Source organism: Brienomyrus brachyistius, chromosome 10, assembly GCF_023856365.1.
Source record: "Brienomyrus brachyistius isolate T26 chromosome 10, BBRACH_0.4, whole genome shotgun sequence".
In the NCBI taxonomy this organism is placed as follows: domain Eukaryota; kingdom Metazoa; phylum Chordata; class Actinopteri; order Osteoglossiformes; family Mormyridae; genus Brienomyrus; species Brienomyrus brachyistius.
The window spans coordinates 20,585,807-20,606,840 of NC_064542.1; the positions used below are offsets into that span (position 1 = coordinate 20,585,807).

At 50.0% G+C, this 21,034-nt stretch overlaps 1 protein-coding gene across 2 annotated transcripts; it reads right to left on the reverse strand.

Annotated features, from left to right (window-relative positions):
- Positions 1-978: 978 nt before the first annotated feature.
- Positions 979-20,263, reverse strand: LOC125750219 (ras-GEF domain-containing family member 1C-like). 2 transcript variants are annotated; one of them, XM_049027673.1, is made up of 14 exons: positions 20,144-20,263; positions 7,331-7,528; positions 7,073-7,195; positions 6,851-6,988; positions 5,801-6,013; positions 4,791-4,865; positions 4,450-4,548; positions 3,486-3,588; positions 2,820-2,899; positions 2,466-2,561; positions 2,236-2,331; positions 2,022-2,145; positions 1,804-1,876; positions 979-1,474 (listed from the first exon to the last, which is right to left on the reverse strand). In XM_049027673.1, the coding sequence occupies exons 1-14, from the start codon at positions 20,186-20,188 to the stop codon at positions 1,450-1,452; spliced, it is 1,488 nt and encodes a 495-aa protein (XP_048883630.1). In that variant the 5' UTR covers positions 20,189-20,263; the 3' UTR covers positions 979-1,449. The 2 variants fall into 2 exon arrangements, with proteins under 2 accessions (XP_048883630.1, XP_048883631.1); XM_049027674.1 differs by lacking the exon at positions 20,144-20,263 and adding an exon at positions 19,023-19,726.
- Between the last annotated feature and the right edge of the window lie 771 nt (positions 20,264-21,034).

The following is a 21,034-nucleotide window of genomic DNA, read 5'->3' on the forward strand; positions in this document are numbered from 1 at the left end:
CGTTGCTATGAGACAGCAAATCAAAACTCTGCAACCACTTTATACAACATCATTGTCACTAACAACAAGAGATTAAGCGAGAAGGACACAACTGTTATTTTGTTTCCAGCATAAAACAACAGGTTCTGTGTGTAAAAAAAATCCATCTGTTTTAAGTAAGGACCTAAAAGAGTCTCGGTTTCTGTTTGTTCCCGTTATAAACCTCACGCCAAAAAGTGTCCCAAACGTACCGTGCTATTCACATTTACATTACAAAGACAAAAATATAAGTACACTGCCGTGGTATAACACAGTTTTGCGTTTGCGAGAATAATGCCTTCAGTGTTACGACGTGAAAAGCATAATGCCCATTTTTAAAAACTGCCGTTTAAACATGCCATGGAGAACTGACCTTTTAGCAGAATGATAAAAAAAAAAACAACACAAATCTGTCATTACAGAATTTTCAAAAGAACGTTTAACAACTGAATATCAGTCAGTGATGAATGTCCTGCAAACCAGAAGCGGCAAGTTCCCTCCTCGTTGCCCAAAAGTCAGCCATGCCAGTCAACCTGACTGGGTGCGCGATGTTGTCGAATCGGGACGTAAAGCTCCGCTGGACTGCAAAATGAAAGCTGGCAGAGGCTGACGAAAGGGGGGTGTTTTCCGGCGTGTCGACTGTAGGTGAATGCTCCATAGCTGTTCAGTCGTCAGCAACCATAGTTCGCTGGAACCGCTGGCAGAGACGTGCCGCTGTAGGGCACGACTCAAAGAAGGAGTCGCTTAGCTTATTTGCCTGCCCCAATGTTTGCCGGAGAGAAAAACAGCAACGGTGAGCAGCTTTCCAGCTATACCGCGAACGGCTTCTATCTCCGAAGGATGTTACACGTCTGAGATCGCAGTAAACAAAATGGGACCAAACAATCCCCTTGGGCTTCTGGGACAGACATGACCCCTACGCTCATGACAATGTTACAACACTGAAGTCACACAAGGCTGTTGGGCAGAGAAAAATATCAATAATTTATATAAAACAGAAGGGCTGTACATCCTTCTGGTTGTACTTCATATCCGAACCTTGTTAAAGAAAAACTGCCGAAAAAAACGATGTACAGATCGGTCACTCGCACAGATATCGATACGCACTCATTCCTTTAGACGTTTATCTCACACACCCTCACTCTGAATGTATAAATATATACACAAGTTGGCTCCTGATGCTTAGGGCAAAATAAAGAAAAAATATATTCTAATACTTTGCAAGGGCAGTTTGCTTAAGTCCTCTCTGTGTTCGCAATTCTGTACAATGTTTATGTTTCTTGATTTTCTTTTTTTCCTGATGAGTCCTGTCATCATTCTTGATTTCTTCGGTAGTAATAAAAACACCTTAAGTTCCAGCTTGGTTCCTTCAGAGTCTCTTTTTAGTGCAATGAACATGTTCCCTTCTTCTGCGGACCTGTCCGCCTCTTCTCAAGTCTTCCCCAGGATGGTGGATCTGCAATGAGATGAAGGCAGTTCTTCAATAGATCTTCCAACCACGACAGCTCACACGACACTCCACCTCGCGTTAATCGTTAACGTTTTAAGTTAAAGCGTAGCACACCTATGTACCACTGAGAAAAGTTTATTATAAACTCCTTCTCTGCTGCTAGTGAACCAAAGGGTCTGCATTTTTCTTAGTAACTAGGAACTAGTCTTCTGTGTCAGTACTGTAGACGACAGCAAGTTTGAGAGTTGGACGTTAACGATACAGATTCAGAGACTCTTAAAAGTGAGAAAGTGCATATAAAATGTTGAAACTCTTGCGATTCGTCATCATCTCACCTGAGAGATTTCCACCTGTCCTTCTCTACCTGGTTTTCTGGGCTCTCGCTCTCATAGGATGCCAGGTACAGCCCTGCAGGGAGAGGATGGGAGATGCAGAGCTGATGGATGTTCACAGGGAATAAGATGTGGCCTGTGTTCTTATTTCTCGCGGTCAGGCCCTACGCCAGCTCCTACTGGCTCATGTTGATCTGGCATTTCCCAGAGCCAACACTCACCATCCTCATTGAAGATGGGCGCGGTGTGTAGGTAGTGCAGAATGTGCCGATCCTGCTCGAATGGGCACTCCACCTGCTTCCAGGTCATGAATTCCCCCACCTGTCTCGCCAGCTCCACGAATTTCTGAGGACAAAGACGGCACGTCGGAAGTGCTCGACTGATGACGCGCAAACAGCCCCCAAGGACCGAAGGAGCTGGGAACAGCACCCTCACCTCGAAGTTGACATGCCCGTTGGGCAGGCGGTTGGCACACCCTTCATTGAGGAAGTAGATGTCTTTGATGAGCAGGCTGAAGAATGGAATGACTATCTGGAAAGCAGATGGGAGGAAAGGAGGATGACACATTGCTCTGCCAGGCATATCTTAAAAGTTACTCATGGTGTCTTCCTGGCCCAGGATGGTCACACGTGATTGGTCGTGGCAGGTGGCATGCTGCCTCCTACCTTCTCCCTGTTGCTGTGGGCTGTCTGTGACCGGTGCGCTGCACCCTTCAAAGCCGTTCTGTAGTTGTAGAAGTTTCCGGTCGGGTCCATTTGGTGCTGCGTACAAGGGAAGCCCCGTCACCCATAGTCATCTCTATATGGGTCCTAAGGGTGCAGACCCCTTCCGAAAGGTGTCTGCATGCCTGGCGTGTGTCCTTCTGTCGGCTGAAATTCTGAAGTGACGTCTCACTTCCAGCCCCGTTACTCCTTAACTGTTTGCCATACATCATGTCAATGCCGATGGCTGACCCTTCCTCACACGCTCGTAATGAGCGGCGTGATTAACGTGTGGCAGTATTCGTGGTGATGCCCTACCTCCAGGATGAAGAACTTGGCAGTCTTGACCTTTCCCCAGGTCTTCTTCAGCCGAGACACGGGGCTCATGTTCATGCCGGCTGCAGAGAGGACAGAGCGAGACTCCGGTTCAGGGGAACAGCTTCCAGAGGGGCTCCTGCTTCGCCATAGATTACGTAACTAGGGGTTACCCAGAAGGCACTGGCTCTTTTGGGTATAGACACCGTATTAGAGGTATTACCGTTTTCTGGGTCTTTCAGAGTCAGGCTTTAGATAGAGCTGAGTTCATAATGCCTCATGGCTTTATGAAGGCGGGTTTGATTCCAGTCCTTAGCTCTGTGTTTGTGGAGTGCGCATGTTCTCCCCGTATTGGAGCAGGTTTTCTATGGGTCTCCAGGTTAGGTAAACTAGTGTCTGTGTAAGTGTGTGCTTGCCATCCCATCCAGGGTGTCTCCTGCCTCCTGGCCCATATTTGCTGGGAAACACGCCAGCTCAAACCCATAAGTGGCTATGGAATGTGAAAGGGGGATCTGAGATTGATGGGGTTTCTAACTGTCTCCAGGGGCTCAACACCCAAAGTGACTGGAGGACTGGTAATTAAACAAGCAACAAATCTAATGAAATAACTGAGTAACATTTTCAGGAATTGTGCTTCTGGGCTGGACAGGGAGATGGCGAGGGACTCACAGATGATGGCCATGAGGGAGTTGAAGTTGCCAATGTTGAAACACTCCCGGGCCACGTCGATGAAGAACTCGATCACCAGCGCTCGCTGCTTCTTCTTCGCCGGCTGAGGGTGAGAAGCCAGAGGCTGAGATCCAGCTCAATGTGGACTGTGTGCAAAGCTGCGCTAAACCTGTTCTTAAATTCTCACAAGAAAAGTCCTCCACGCAGATATAACTCAGGTGAGGACGGCTGGAAACCTGAGATCAATGGAAGTAGGATCTGTGGCATTACTCGATCCCGTCTTTCGAAGGACCTGGAGGCAAATGTAACGCGAGCTCTCTCACTCAGCGGAGTAACAGAGATCATACACCCCGGTTTCTGTAATGAATGACCAGACAGGGCGACTACAAATGTTGGCTTGGTTGACTATGTGTCTGCTTCACAAACCGATACGTTTACATATTACATATAAATAGTGCGGTCACGGGAAACCTGTGTGTGTGGAATTTGGGGTGAGAAAAGGGTAAGCTTCCACTAGATGGCGCCAAAGGACAATTCTACAAATTACCACACTACCCAGTCAAAGAGAGGTCAGCATCAATTAGAATGGACATCAAAGGTAGCTCATTAAAGACAATGACCAGGCTTGTTGTTAATTCTCACTTAATTCGCCTTGATAAGGGCGTAACACCTCAAGTGTGGAAATTTAATTATGTTTCAGTCCCAGGATTCACGCCGAATGCAGATTGTTCAGCACGCATGGTGATGCCGCATTGTCATGAAGCCAACATAGTGTCAGCATCGTGAGAGGATTGAGAGACGCCAGTGAGTGCATCAGCCAAGCAATTACAGGTGACAGACATCTGGGTGCCTCCAGCTGTTTTTGTAAAGCCTCTTGTGACTTAATGGCATCTTTAACTTAGAAGGCAAATTCATGCAAACAAAAAAAAAAAATGTAAGGAATTTCCTGCTGACGGCCACCCACCATGCAGATCTCCGTGGCGACCAGGTAGCAGAGTCTGTTGAACCACTTCACATAGGCTTCCAGGTTACTGGTCTTCTTCTTCTGTTCGCTGAAGCAGGGCTGCGAATGGCGCACACACACACAGGTACGCGTCTTAGATGGCAGGAACGTACCGCGGTATCGGATGGTGACTGGATGGTTCATTTAGGTGAAGTCTCTAAATCACCTGCTGTGTATGGTTGTATAAATGGCTGTATCTGTGTGTGGTTGTGCACACGTCTGTATCTGTGTGTGGTTGTGCACACGTCTGTATCTGTTTTTGAAGTTCCTAACTCTGTTTTGATTGGGTGACTGGGTTCTACCTGGGAGGTGTCCAGCGGGTCTTTCTGTGCGAAGGCCTGGACAAACTCCTCCGGTCCGATGTGACTCAGGCGCTCCTGGGAAAACAAAAGACCCAGGCCGGGTGAGCAGACGGCCTTAGTGGAACGTGAAGGTGGGAGATGGGGAAAGGAGACTCTGGACAGCACCACAGTAACATCAACACACGTATGAGATCATCGAATACCAACGCAAGTACCACCGCTCATCACCCTCCCTCCTGGCTATACCGCACGCACTCAGTACGCTGGGATACTCACTCACACATAGGCACATATTATCCCACGAATAACATCATAACGCATACACTAACAGACACAAACGCCATATCGTAAATAAGGCACAGATGCAGAACCAAACCCAGCGTCCATTAGCAAACAGAGGGCATCTGCTGGTCGGTATCTACCCCAGCATGCATTGCAGGGCACGATTTCTCTCTGCAGCTGTGTCAAACTGTCAGACCACGTGTATGCAGATGGGGGTACGTCCCATCTGTTAGCCGGGGCCCCCCGCAGCAGAGACTGTGGGGAGTACGGAGCATGCTCCGTAGGGCTTGCTCCTCCTTTGCTGGCTGCAGAGAGCGAGATCGAGGGGGGGGGGGGATCTCTGCGCTAGCAAGGAGGGGGTACCATTACTGAGCCCCCCCTGTGTCTGTCAGCCCCCCTCGAGCACGGCCGACAGCATGATTCACCGTGTTGATTACACTTTGCAACACAGCTAATGAGATAGACCGCAGTGCTGATGGTCCACCTTGATGGCAGAAAGTATTTCATCTCTTAGGAACTTACAACCCTGAAATTCCATATTTGGCTAAGTCCCGGGGAGTGCCTCCACTGACCCCCATTCTCTCTCGACCTCTTCATCTTCCCACCCGTGGCTCCACTCCTCCGCCTCTCTCGCTTTTGCTGCCCTCTGTTCTGAGTCACCGGTCTTGATCCCTCCCACCCTTGTTTTTGTGTCCCCTCTCCTACGCGCCCACCCCCCCCCTCCTCACCAGTTCCACGTGTGTGAGCTGCTGGGCCAGGGCATAGGGGTCGTTGCAGATGCTGAGGATGTCCTTCTGGATCGGTGGGGGCTTCGTCTTGAAGGCCACCAGCTTATCGGAGACAGAGGCGTTGACTTTGACGATGCTCTCGTCCCCTTGGTTCATGGTCGCCAGCTTCTGGTTCACGTTTTGAAGGATCTGGTTCATGGTCTTCCAGTAGGCCTGAAAGTGACACACACGGTCGACATCAACAAGTGAGAGCAGATCATATCCAGCATCTCTCGCCTGGTTCTCCAGTCTACCTGGAACTCATGCCTGAAAACGCAGGACAGGAGGCAAAGGATGTGGGAGGCTTAGCTGTACTTAACAGGGCAAAAACACACACAGAAAATCCATCCGTTTTACATCCTCCAAAGGGTATTTTGGAGATACAAATCCATCCAACGCCAACACAACAGAGGAAAACCATGCAAACTCCACACACACACACAGCTAGGAGTGAGATCTGAACACAACACATTGTTGGTCCTGAACCAAACACAACGGCACATCTGGGATGCCATCATGCAGAACCCTAACATCATTATCAAACCGTCTGCCATATCTACTGCACCAAGCCAGACCAGGTCTTCCTGCCCAAATCAATTGATCCCCTTCGGTGAAGCAGAAGGATTCTCCACAAATCGCCCAGATCCTGCCGTAAATTCCCGGGGGCGTCTCGCTCCAGTGCATCCCCAGCCACAAATATCAACAGATTCTTTGGTGTCTGCTTTCCGCCTCAGCGGCTCCTCATCCTCCTCGCCACTTACGTCCCCCGCTTTCTCTCGCTTCTTCCACCTACGTCCCCAACTTCCTGTTCCATCCTCTTACTCGTCGTCTAATCAAATCCTGATGGATCCAAGCTGCCTCCGCTCTTATACACGTAACGCCATAAGCCAAACCTCCCACCTTCGTTTCATTCTACTCCACGCTCTTAGATGTTTTGAGGTTGTAGACCATGGCCTGGCTGTAGTTAAGGAAGAATCTGTCCGTATTTCACCAGAATGGGCGGGGCCTAACCTCATCACATGGCGCTATCCTGTGGATGATGTCTTTCAGGTGAGCCACCATCTCCTCTTCCTGAAAGTCAGAGGGGAAGGTCTCTGTCCACTCCGTCAGGAGCTGCAGAATCTTGGGTCCAAACTTGCGTACCTTGACCTGGAACACCAGAGTGACACTCATCAGCAACACACACACACACACACACACACACACCAACAGCCGTAGACAGGTGGTACCAACCATGTCCAGAGGAATCTGATCCAATTGCTGCTGTTTGATGCAGAGCTGACAGACACGCGACAGCAGGTCATGGGGAGGGATGAAGAGGCGTGAGCTCAGAAGGAAGGTAAACACGTACGCCTTCTGTGACAGGGAGGGAGAAAGAGGGAGACAGTCAGCCAATGATGGCACCGGAGAGCCATTTATGCTGTGACAGCTTCAGTCACATGACCCCCCCTCTGCACCTGTCCCCTGTCGGCCTTTGCCCGAGGGACACACCTCTGGGTAATAGTCGGCAGTGGGCACCAGGTGTTGAATTAGGGTGTCTAGGGAGGCGGAGGTGAGCTGCGGCCCCTCTGGGATTCCGGGGCCTGGTCCGGGGCCGTCTTGGGGGGGCTCCTCGCCGGGGACCAGGTGAGGGCTGAATCCACTAGGAGTGAACATACTGCTGGAGCACAGAGTCTGGGGCATTCCTGCCTGAGGGGGGGGGGGGGAGATACACATCAGACTGTCTGAGCATAATACACACACACACAGGCAACCAACAGACCAGTATAGCCTTGGTGAGTAGGAGGAGGGAAATCCATTAACTTCTCCACTGTATTTTGACACTGTTACCAGCAAGTAATGAGGTCAAATCCTTGGCTAAGCACTGCAAGATCTGTTAGCTTAGGATTTCGCCACTGGCACCTCTGAAAAGCAATGCGTTTTGTCTTAGACACAGAATGCAGCAACGACCTTTTAAACCCATACTCCAGCCCGTACTCAGATTTCCCTTAGTAATTAGCCGTAGTCCTCATCGCATGCACTGGGACAGTTTGTTCACTGCACAGCAGTGTCACTCGAGTCTCAGTGGACACAGCTATATTCAACGTACTCCCCCTGCTGGCAGCTAACATGAAACTGCCCATTTTTCAGAAACAGTTCCAGGCAATTGCCATAGCTGGACCTGTTCTGCAACATGAAGATAGATGGATCCATAGCAAAGGCAAGAGTCACTCCACCCAGAGGCTGCAAGCTCTCAGTCTAACCCGGAGCACTGTATTGTCTCGACACGTTGTGACAGACTGCAGATAAGACCGAAACGGGGACTTTGGACTGTTAAGTCAGTGAATGCCAGCTTCTCTTTGGCCCAACCGACACACACACCTGCCACACACACACACCTGCCACACACACACACACACACACACACACACACACACACACACACACACACAAAGTTTCTAAGATAAAAGTGTCAGAAGACATTTGACTCGTCTGGACAGCCCAGATATGTAGCCATGGTAACAGGGATTTTAAAGGACACATGCAATTGAAATTCCCCACCTAAAAAACCGGGATCAGTCGGGAAATGCCACACGCCCGTGTCTGAGCCAGAAGCCGGGAATAGTGACATCGTGTCATAACGTGTCAGGATTTCCCCATTTCGACAGCAGCCTAGGGATGGCCCGTTGCCAAAAACAAAGCAGCAAACAAATTATTTTCTCGTTCTAAGTTGGAAGTTTCTAAGTTAATCCTGCGGTCCCTCGTGAGCGGCTGTTTTTTCGGACAGTTAGCGGTTAGTGTGTCAGCCTCTGCAGCAACACTGCTGTCATTAGACGGGAGATAAAATGTGCACTGTTGCCATAACAGCCTGTGGCATGGTCACATGACCGGCAAAATGAGGAAGTTCTGCTCTAACAGTGACTCGCTGTCAAGGCGTGTATGTGTTGGGGAAACCACAGCGGGAAGTGACACGTGTGGGAGACAAGCCACCGCAGGGAGGCAGCAATTTTGTGCCACTCTCCCCAGGGGGTCACCACGGCCGGGTCCTTCTAGGAACCCAGTGTTTGTTCCACGATTCCTGGTCTGCAGATAGGAAACAGGAGCCTGTGCTGATCCCTGATGGGCAAATCTGCCACACGAGGATGGCGAGGTTTCCCCGCAAACAGGGTCAATCCTAGGACACCCCAGGACTCCCCATTCCTCCGAGATGGAGGGCTGTGTTCCGTGTCCTTTACGCTTCGTAGTTGGGATCAAGGAGCTGGCTGGGAGGACAGACTCCCCCCCCACCCCTCCAAACAGCTGCGGCATCGCTGCGGACAGGAAAACAATTCAGGCTGTCGACATGGAGATTATACAGTCCACTCCATGTGTCCCTGCCGTTACTGATGTTCCCAGCTTGCTGTGGAGAGCCTGCAGCGAGGAGCCTGCAGTCCTCCCTGACTCCGCAAGCGAGCAAAAGCGTGTGAAGGCCAACATTTCGGTATCTGCCTTCCTCATCATCTTCACTTCCTCTTTATTCTTAGCATTATTACTTTATTGAGCTTTGTTTTTTTAACTGGACAAAAGACTAGAATCAAAACGGAAGACACAGACACAGACGCAGGCTAAGAACACACTGGCGTGTAAGAAAACAAAGGCGCCCGGTGACACAGTGTCATCCTCAGGCATAGCTCACATTCTTGTCTGAGATTCCGATGTAGTGACTGAAAGGTGTGTCTTTGATCTTTAAAATAGAGTTAAGCCTATTTTTCCATTTCTGAAACCTTGATACAAAGCTGTTTTTTTGGGGGTAAAAGTGTTCAGGCAATTTCACCGACAAAGTTTTCATCGAAAGGATGAAAGAGACGCCTGGTCTGCTGCTACTGAATGTTGCGGCTAAAGGATAGAGGGCGGAGAATTGACCTGTGTCTAAAAATAGACATAGGCGTCAATCGATTATTTACCTTGACAGTTATGTATGTCAGTCACCATCAAAGCACTAGATGGCCCCAACGTCAGAGCACTGAATGGCCACTAGGTGAACTCTTCCTCCGCTTCAGCCGTAGGCGCCAGCTCACGTCTGAGGCGCCGCTGTCGTTCACACTAAGGTGCATCGCTGCGGCAACATGCCCGCCCTGCAGAAGCGCCAAACGGGCGTGACGACAGCGGGGCCTTGTGAAACACCGAGGAAACCACATCCAAAGTAAACATTCGCACGAAGCGAGAATGCGGTACGGGGAGGAAGCCGGAGAGGGTGAGAGGCCTCAGATGCCAATCAAACGGTCATGCTCAGATGCCAATCAAATATAGGGCCAATCAGTCCACAGACAGAATAACGTAATACCGGCCAAGGTGGGCAGGGTGGTTATGGGAAATAAGAAAAAAAAGAAAGGACATTATCAGGTTGGGAAATTCCCGGGGAGGGGAAGTGGGTGCTAACATTTTACACTTACAAGTGTGGATTTATTGTGAAAATCCCCCTTTTCTGTGTGATTTCGTGGCGGGTATTTCGACCGCCGGTGTTCAAAGTATATGGGGATGCTGTCAGACGGACCTGCGTGGCAGTGTGGGATCGGGCAGTGAACACAAATACCAGATGGTGAGAAACATTCGGAACCAGGAGCTTGAAAAAGAAGGGGGCAAATTGCAGACGGAGAAGAAGCCACAGCGGATAGGTGGGAATGAAGGGAAACACGCACAGGACGGGATCACACACATCTTTCTGCATCCAGAGGCTTATGGTGACGCACTGGGCTGGAGGGGGGGGTCCCGCAGGGCCCCCGACAAGTCTCACATATCTGTCATTCCTCAGCCTGTCATTGTACTCCTGCTCATATTCCACCCGTATGTCATTCTGTGGAGGCTGGGAAGGGGGCATGACTGGCCCCTCCTCCGAAATCGGGGGCTCCGGTGACTCCAAGGCTCAGAATAGTGACACCACTTCCCAGTGATTGATAATCAACATGGTGGTGGGTCGGGGTGCTGCGGGGTGAGAGGCTGAGGTGGCTTTAAAAGAAACTTGCTGGCAATGATCCTGAGTCCCTGAACTGCTCCCGTCCACAGGCGAATTTAGGGGGGTGGGGGCCCTTACCTACAGCAGAAAATGCTGCAGAAACAGACAGGAGGCCCCTTCATCTCAGCGCAGGACAGCCTATGCATCCGGCTGCTCCTGGTGAAATGTGACTGATATTTACAAGGTCCCACATGGCAGCTCACGCAGACGGAGGAGGGACTGCGCATCTCTCCCTCGCAGCTCAGCCTGGGACTGCGCACTGCGAATCCCGGGACGTCTCTGACATCCAAAGTTGTGAGGTGTGGCTGCCAAAGCTGCGTAAATCAGTGCGCCATGACAGAGGGGACAATGCTACCATACCTTACCACACCACACCACACCACACCACACCACTTAAATACAAATAAAAGAATTTTAAACCAGATTCGAGACTGGACAGGAAGCCAGTGAAGCGAGGCTACAATTGGTGTAATATAGTCGCGCATACTTGTGCCTGTCAAAAAACATGCAGCGGCATTCTACACGAGCTGTAAACGTGCATGCGAGGTCTGACTAATTCCCATAAGAAGCCAGTTACAAAAATCAAGACATGAAGTCACAAATGCATGTATCACAGTTTCAAGGTTTCTTTTCGATAAAAAGGGCTTGATTTCTGACACCCTTCTAACTTGAAAGAAACATGATTTTATCGCCATGTTAACATGAACATCCGGCTTTATGGTAGGATTCATTTTCAAACCCAGATTTGATTTCATGGATTTCTCAATATGGGGCCGGCATGGTGGTGCAGTGGTTAGTGCTGTTGCCTCACACCTCTGGGACCTGGGTAGGAGTGCATGGGCTGGCCCCCCATCCTGGGTTGTTCCCTGCCTCGTGCCCATAGCTTCCGGGATAGACTGCGGACCCCCTGCAACCCAGAAGGATAAGCGGTTTGGAAAATGGATGGATGGATGGATTTCTCAAGATGTATGAGAGAATCCAAGTCAAAAGCAGGGGAACTAATGGTGCTACTGGGTACAAACAACATAACCCCTGTCTTTTGACTGCTGAGACATTCCTCTGCAGCTCTGTTACACAGAGACCTGGGGTGGGGGGGATCACAAAGTGGTAGGACCCGTTTTCTGACATCACCCCCTCACACACACCCATCCTAGCTTGCTGGAAGAGCAAGTTGCTGTGATCTCCGAGACGTGGGGGTTGGGGGTGGGTGGCCCTTGGTCCCTTGCAATGACTAGTGAAGTCGGGGCACTATTCCGTAGGACAGTCTGCCAAGGTACTATTCTGCAAGACAGCTCGTCGGGGCACTATTCTGCAGGACAGCTTGCTGGAGCACTATTCTGCAAGACAGTTCGCCGGGGCACTATTCTGCAAGACAGCTCGTCGGGGCACTATTCTGCAGGACAGCTTGCTGGAGCACTATTCTGCAAGACAGTTCGCCGGGGCACTACTCTGCAAAACAGCTCGCCGGGGCACTATTCTGCAAGACAGCTCGCCGGGGTACTATTCTGCAGGACAGCTCGTCGGGGCACTATTCTGCAGGACAGCTCGCCGGGGCACTATTCTGCAAGAGAGCTCGCCGGGGTACTATTCTGCAGGACAGCTCGTTGGGGCACTATTCTGCAGGACAGCTTGCTGGAGCACTATTCTGCAAGACAGCTCGCCAGGGCACTACTCTGCAAAACCGCTCACCGGGGCACTATTCCGCAGGACAGCTCGCTGGGGCTCTATTCTGCAGGACAGCTCGTCGGGGCACTATTCTGCAAGACAGCTCGCTGGGGCACTACTCTGCAAAACCGCTCACCGGGGCACTATTCCGCAGGACAGCTCGCTGGGGCTCTATTCCGCAGGACAGCTCGCTGGGGCACTATTCCGCAGGACAGCTCGCTGGGGCTCTATTCTGCAGGACAGCTCGTCGGGGCACTATTCTGCAAGACAGCTCGCCGGGGCACTACTCTGCAAAACCGCTCACCGGGGCACTATTCCGCAGGACAGCTCGCTGGAGCACTATTCCGCAGGACAGCTCACCGGGGCACTACTCTGCAAAACCGCTCACCAGGGCACTATTCCGCAGGACAGCTCACTGGGGCACTATTCCGCAGCACAGCTCACCGGGGCACTATTCTGCTAGACAGTCCTGCTGTCCTGCTGAAAAGTCTATTTGCATAAAAAACATTAATATTTCTCAGAGGAAATGCAACGAAATGTCTTTGTGATCTGGCACAATGCAGCGACACGAAGCATGGCAGCCAGAAAGCCCAAACGTAGGCGGGGGCCTTGCGAATCACACCACTGTCTTCCCACTCTCTGACTGCTTCCCCCGCCGCTGTGGTAGGCCACTTGTACAGAAGCCGTCACTGCTTCTACGGTGTCACCCTGGTTACGAGCCCCCACCCCCCAATACATGCACCCTACCGACAGGAGCTTAGCAACTCCTGCTAGTCCCGCTTCACCACGGGGTGCGTTTTCACTGGCCATCCACCCCCCACCGAGGGGCATAACGAGGTCACCAGTGCACTTATGGGCCTTGCCTGGGGGGAGGGGGCTGGGGGGGCAGATCAGCTGGGGCAGCCACATTATTTCAGCCCAAGTCCACTTTCAGGACGAACATGGACCGCGAGACAACGACAAGAGAATTATTTTGATTCCCGAGCGTGATCTGGGGAAGAGCACCCCCTGTCCTTAAACTCTTTATTGTTACCCACAGGGCAAATAACTGGTGTGCGATACTGTCAGAGCATGTCTCAGAGAGCCAAGCACGTCCATCGCACTCTCACAGGGAACTCGTGCGAAATTCCTTTCCCCAATCTTCACGTTTAGCTTGGGACAGGGGTGTGAGATGGTCAAGGAGGGAAATCTAGAGCCCATGCCTGTGTTGCCAGAATTCAAGACACATGAAAGCTTTATAGATGTAAGCATTAAATAAAATGTAGCGTTTTGCCCGTGAATCGCCCATGGCAACTGGCAAACTAGGCACACAGGCAGGCAGGAGACAAAAAAACTGATCACATGTTGCCCGAGCGCCCAATGAGGGACCAGGGCAGCCTTGATGTACTGTACTTGATAGACTGAGATGGACTGACCGGAGTCCACCTCTCCCGCTTGGTATGGCCAGTTTGCATATCTATGAGTGGGTTGACTTTGCGCTGTACCCCAGGTCTATGTGGGGGATTAATTAATTCAGCCTGGTGGGTGAATTCCTGACAGCCACATGCTGGTGCCTGTGGCTGGCCACCCCCGCCCCCCCCCCCCCACCCCACAAGGCTTATCATGGCAGCCTCCACTTGCCGGATTACATAACCACATATCCATGTGATTAAAACCATGGAACCAGTGCTGTTAAGACTTTAGTGTTTGTCTGAAACTAGTGTTTCATTTATGAGCAAAGAATCTACCGAAATCCTCATTAAAATTAAGATGCATTTTTAATGCCCCCCTCCCCCCTGCGCTGATCTTCCATAGACTGCAATTAAGGGCTGTGTGGGGTCAGGAAAAGGGGAGCTGTGAGGAGGATCCTGCAGACTAAATACCGGCAGAATGGAAGAGTTGGAATAGAGGCAGAGAGATTCTGCCAATGCGTCTCATATCAACACTCAGTGAAATCGTCAGAATTGCGGCTGCTTGTCACTGGATTCCTCCTCTTGACAGTTGGAATGTCTTTCGGAGCTTCCCACCCCCGCCCCCTTACGCTCCTCAAACTCCCCGCTCCCCGGGTGACCTCGGGAACAATGGCCTGCACTGATCTGCCTGTCCCACTGGCGCGTTCTCCACTCCGCGTGGCAGTAACTGCACCAGCTTCGTCCGCAGGCATTCTGCTGGACGCCCACAGTGCTGGGGGGTCTTACTTGGGATAGAGCGAGGAATGCAGACAGCTCCTCTCCCCCCGGGACATGAGAACAGATGGCAGATAAAGGGCTCGACCCCCGAATAAGGGGGCCGGGGGTCGGAGACTCCAGCAAACCCCTCTGTCATTCTCCACACAGGAAGCAGATGGGTGGGGATTGCGGACCATTTGTCCGCTGTGACTGACATATGTCAGGGAGAATATTGGTGCCTCGTGTCTTAACTGATAAGCCGCTTGCCACCCCAGTGCTGATCAAACAGATGGTTCCCCTCTGCCCCAAACACAAGAAGGACGACCCCCCCCCCACTCCCCGACCCAGGGAGCGCAACCTCTGACCTGTCTCCCTCCGGGGACAGGCCTGGAGGTCCCTTTGATCAGAGCCATAAAGACGAACAATGGCGGTCCATGATTGCAGGAACAATGTCCCCCGGAAGAGAGTGGCGCCCCCTACAGATTCCCTGCAGACCAATCACCTCGACAGCTCTGACCTCCCACATTTAATTATTTTTTATTATGGTGACCACATGGTTACAATGACTTCAATACTTATTTCACAGCAATAATTAAGAACTATGATGCACATTATATTCGATAAATGCACGAATTTAAAATTACAAGAAAATAAAAAATTATCAGCCAAACAAAACAAAGAGAAATATTTTAGGTTATGTTTCCGCTCAATGGTCCAACAGCAAGTTCTTGACTTGCACTGACAAAATTCAGGATAAAGTTCTTCGTCACCGTCACCCAAAACTCCCCAGTTCACTGAACCAGTGACCCACCCAGTACTCTGCAGAATGTGTCAATGCCATAAAAATCAGGCAGAGTGGATGTCAGGCACAGGCGGCAAGACCAGATTAACCGGATCAGAACGCACCCAGTAAACAAATGTGCTACACGGACTGTGCATCTGTGACCAGTGACGGTCTTTTGTTTTGGTCTGTAGTTGTACTCATTCACTCACGCGTGCCGACAACACAGAAGAACATTGTTCCAGTGTCGCATTTCAGGGAGAACAAAAGCAGTCCACCCCCTTTAGCTAAACTGTCCTTACTGCGTCAAAGTGGGGACCATTTCCACAACAACAGCAGCCTGTCAAGATCAGCCCATCTGTGAGGTGACTGCCAGGCCGGCGAGTGTTTACATCTCACTCTGAAGTTACACAAGGTGTTAAAACTGTACATCATGTGACACCAAGTCTGAACAGGTTTCACGATGAGACACAGGATATCGCTGCTTTTAATTAAGTTGCCCTCTAGCACGTAGAATTATCCGAGTGATGCCACTGTTAGGGAACTTTGTTGTGACGAGACAGAAATTCTGAAAAATCCCAAGGCAGGTGATCAGGAAAGTCCAGTGCCTCGGAATCCTAGTCAGTCAATCGTACATCACAAAATAACCCCACTTTTGGCCAGATTCTGTCATCACAAAATGTTGCTATTCACGATAATGATCGATTCGTCAATAACCATGGCGATGTGAAACACCAAGCAGTAAAAAGAAACACGATTGCAGTTTCAAAATGGACAAATCAAAAGCATGTTTATTCGACGGAAGTAACATGTGGTCAGTGGGAGTTTTTCACAAGTCAGTCCAGCTGGCTGCAGCGCCCCAGTGCTAACGGAGAGCCATTAGAATTCCCCGACGCCCCACTGGGGCTCACTGGGTCACAATAACGCCCACGGTGAGACCACCTGTGTGCGGGAAACACCGGCAGGGCTGAGAAGGGGTTGGCGGGGGGGAGGGGCGGACAATGAGTCTGTCAGTGGGATCAATGGAGGCATGATGCACGGGGGCTTTTCTGGTCTTTGGGAATTACGTTTTTTTTTCCCCCTTTACAACAACACAAGACTTAATTTACGAGGTTCCGAGGGCTAATTTTCCATTCACTTTGTTTGGCAGAGGCTTTGCTGTAAGCGACGTCCAAGAGAGGACAGTCCGGGGCCAGAAAGCAGATCGGCCAGCATCGAGTGTCTATGGAGCATTTGGAGCATAGGGCCAAATACTGATACCATCACTCTGCCAATTGGGGATCTGAACCCACAACCTTCTGGACATGGGTACAGATGCTGAGCACACATTTCCACCTCCAATAACTGCCTCTTTGCCTTGGTTTCCCCCTTAGGAATGAACACCCCAAAGCCCAGCAGCCGGTGGCTGTTTTCCCTGCTTCCTGCAGCTCCCTGTGTTAGTTGGTTCCGAAGCTGTAACTCAATATTTCAGTGTACAGTTCACTTCCGGGGATCCTCTTAGCCCCCCAGGACTTCAGCGAGGCAGAGCCATTAGGAATTCCCGTTGCCTTTCTGGGATCCCTTCCCAGGAAGCCCCGAGGCTCGTGAGAGAGGGCGTTGAAGTGACCGTGCTCTGACAGGGAGCCTCTTGTTATAGGAAAGCTCCCGGTATTTTATCTCAATGGTGCCATGGAGGTGACACATAACCCCCACTAGCCCCCCCCGCCCGCCCCCAGAGCCAGAGGGGACTGATGCGAGTAAAGAGTGTAAAAGCAGTAGCATCTATGAGAAATCTCATAAATGAATAGCCCCGGGACAGGGGGTTCGAATCCCATGCCCTACTCTGCATGTCTGGTCTGCTCGTTCTCCCGTGCCGCACATGGCGTCTGGCCACCCCCCCCTGCCTGGGGGCTCCTGCCGCCTGTCACCCAGTACTGGATAAGGATTGTGGGATATTTCATGCTGCCAAATCATCACAGCAGCAATGCTTTACCGTGTCAAGTAGCCTTTCATCTTCTAGTAGTGAACCCAATGAGCACCTGTTCATCAATTCCATCTCGATTACACAAAGAAATGTAATTATACATATTTATACACACACACACACACACACACAGTTAGGTTGTTGTGTTTCCATATTATATGTGAAAATGAACCAGCAGTTACAGCCATCAGTTGCCGATCTGCTGCACGCTTACCCCCCTCCCCACCCCCCACCTGTCCAGCCGCCCTTATGTCAACCTCGCCCCTTCCCCAGGGCCAGAAGCGATCACTCGTATTACTCACAAGGAAAGTTGTCGGCTTTTTTGTTAGTTCAGGGTTGGGTCTGTCTAAGCAGGGAATTAAATGGCTAAAACAGTGTCCTGGAGGCGTCTTGTGCCTTTCACTAAAATACGGACGAGTAAAGATTTAACAGACTGTAGGTGTTTAGGAAATTCCAACACGAGGCACGAACGCAGTTTTGAAAGACCAAAACTCGGACAGTCTTCACACATTTTACCACGTAATTTGCATAAAAATACCGCCAAATAACTTTTAATTTTAATATTAGAGGATAGACCAGTGGGGGACACCCATTGCAAATGCGTAAAATTTTGACTCGCATTCTGCTAACATGTAATACTTTCAGAACGTCCTTGACTAAAGCTTGCTGCTAACAGTAAGTTTCTGCTCGAATAATAGTTACATTTTATTCACGGGGGAGGGAGGATCGGCGGCTCCAGCCAAACTGACACACCCGCTTCCATCGCCGTGGATCCCGGCGCATTTGCGCTTGTGATCGTTGCCCGTCATTCTAGTCTAACGGCTCATCATCAGCATCGGGGGTTCATGTCCCCTGAAAACAGGAGGTTTTTGTAAGCACCTTCATCGAAACCCCCTCCCCTAAAAAGGAACCGGCCCGCCCACTTACTCCGACCTGTCATTGCGTGTATCTGACTCACCGCCTAAGATATTACAAGCCAAAGCAAATAAGGTTGATTAATCGTTAATAATTCAAGTAACGTGGGGGACAACCATAGATACGGTTCTATGATCACATTAAAACGTAGACAAGTATCAAAAAACGTCCATAAGTGTGAAAAGGCACCATACGCTGGAGCTGCGGATCCGACGTAATTAAAATATCCGAGCATTATAATATAGACGCCAAGGGACGCAGAGCAGATCAGAGAAACACGCAGGACTGGGAAGGCTTGCGGGGGCTTTTCCCGGCGATGCTGAATCCCTTATAAACACACCCCGTCCTTCCCAGGCGCGTAGCGGTTCTTCAGACACAGACTCTGATCGCTGCCAGTGAACAATTCATACTGGGATAAGGAAAACTTCTGTTGTTTCAAAACACCGTTGCCAGAGATAGTCATGCATGCAATCATATATATATATATATACACACACACACACACACACACACATATGCACGTATACGAACGCGCGTGCACATTCATGTATAACATCGGAGATCATATTCATTTATCATTTTTCTTAAACAGTCCGGTAAATCTTAATCTGCCTGCGATTTAGTCAAATGCATTTTCTCCGGAGTTGGTAATACTGCAGCTTTCGAATTGCCATTTCTAGGACGTTATGTGCATCTTTACGCTATGGCAGTAGGACACGGTAGAGTAACTCCCCACTTACCAATTCTAGACACACATAGTTCCCTTCTCGCTTCCTGGTGGTTTCCTTTCTATTCGTTGATGGTGAATAATCCTGAAGCGCCGGAGTCCAGATAATAAAGAAACGAAAATCACTTTATTATATAAATCCAAAGAGGGTTCGCTGGAGCGAAACGTATCAAGGCACGGCAGGTCCTAAGCGGAAAGAATAAGCTGCGGTAAACGTGTAGATGGGTGACATCCAACTGAATGCAGCAAGTCTACAGGAAGGTGCTTACTGAGGCGAAGCCCGCACCGCACGGCCGGATTCCCTCTTCGCAGTGGACGTGTAAGGTGTTTATCCGCAAACAAACCATCCAGGTTGACTGCCCCCGGGCTCACTAGCAGTCCAGATCCTATGAGAGGAATAGCAGTAATAGATCGCAGCCTAGTCTGCGTAGTGGAAGCAGTCAGTCGCCCTTGAGATCCTGGGTCTGGATGCGTTCACACGGAGCCCGACGAGTAGAGACGCGCCAGCTTGAACATCGAGATGAACGGGCGGGCGATCGGGCACATCCGATACACTGCGGTGGCTTCGGGGGGGACGCCCGCAAATCCCATAGTCACGCTAACGTCCACGGCGCAAGAGAACCAACGCGGAGGAGAAACGCTATCGAAGCGCGATCATAGACAGCAGGGCAGACGCGGAGCTCTCTGTACGCCTCCGTCTCCCTCCGTGCGCTTTGCGCGACTGAGCAGAGGCAGGTGCAAAGCTTCCTCCCAATCCCCACACCCACACCCACTCCCCCTCCCCGCCTCACCCTCAGCAGCAGCCCTACACACTACACGACTAGCGACTTCATTATTTTTCCCTCCACCCTATCTATTTTTCTTTAGGTTTTTCTGTGTGCGTATTTCTTATATCGCAGGATCTAAATAACTACAACAACAACAACATCAAACATAATAATAATAATAATAATAATAATAATAATAATAATAATAATAATATGTACTATATAACGATTAAATAATAATAATTGTAATAAAAATTAAGTTTAAAAATAATTAACAAATGCCGATTGTTTCGTATCTGCAGCCGCCCCGGGAGTATGTGACGATGTGTAATGGCATTGATCCCCAAAGGATCGTCACCTTACTCACGGATGAGACGCACATCTTCTGCTGTAAACTTTCTTTCTCCCCCATTTGGTCTGACCACCATCCCGGTTCCCACCTGAAGGTCCAATTTCTCACAAACAGTGGGGGCAGGGGGTCGCGCAGCTCTCAGTAGCGGCTGCGAGCCGATGGGGGGAGCTGTTTCCTCTGAACACGTCGTACCGTATTTAACCGCTCGAGCATATTTTTTTATTTTTCTGTTCCTGAAGGGGACGATTGTCTAATGTATAATACGTCAGTGTTTGTGGGGCGTTATCTTGGCGTGTCTCTGATTAATTTTGGGCGTCCAAAACACCTGCGCTTACCCCTTAATCAGAAGCTGCTCCAGTTCCAAACATGGCCGGCACGCCATATAGGCGACAAGGGCGATCGCCTAGGGCGCCATTTGATTAGGGGGCGCAAAAGAACGAAAAAAAAACCCCAAACATAATAAGTACTTTTAAGTTGCATTGCGTGACATTACAGTTATTTACAGAATTTCAGATATTTCAGTAGGCCTACTTTTGTGAAACAGTACCACGTGCTACTGACATGGTTTTAATATTATATTAAAATATAATAATATTTCAAGTTCCATTAATATATAAATGATAAAAATCGTTTTAGAGGTAGCAGACTGCAATACAAAGTGACTCCTCTTACCGATATATGGCTGTTATGCAGTTTAATAACATACCTTGTGTACAGCATATTATACATTTAAATTCGACTGGTCAGATGTCTCACCGTTTTATCGCTCCATATATCGGTGTGCAAACGGACGGAAAGCGCATGTCGGCTGGACACCATATGTAACGTAACATTGAGCGTCCAGAAGTTGCAACGTGCAATATTGATACGACAAAAGCGCTTAGAGTATGTAGTCTGCGCTAGTTC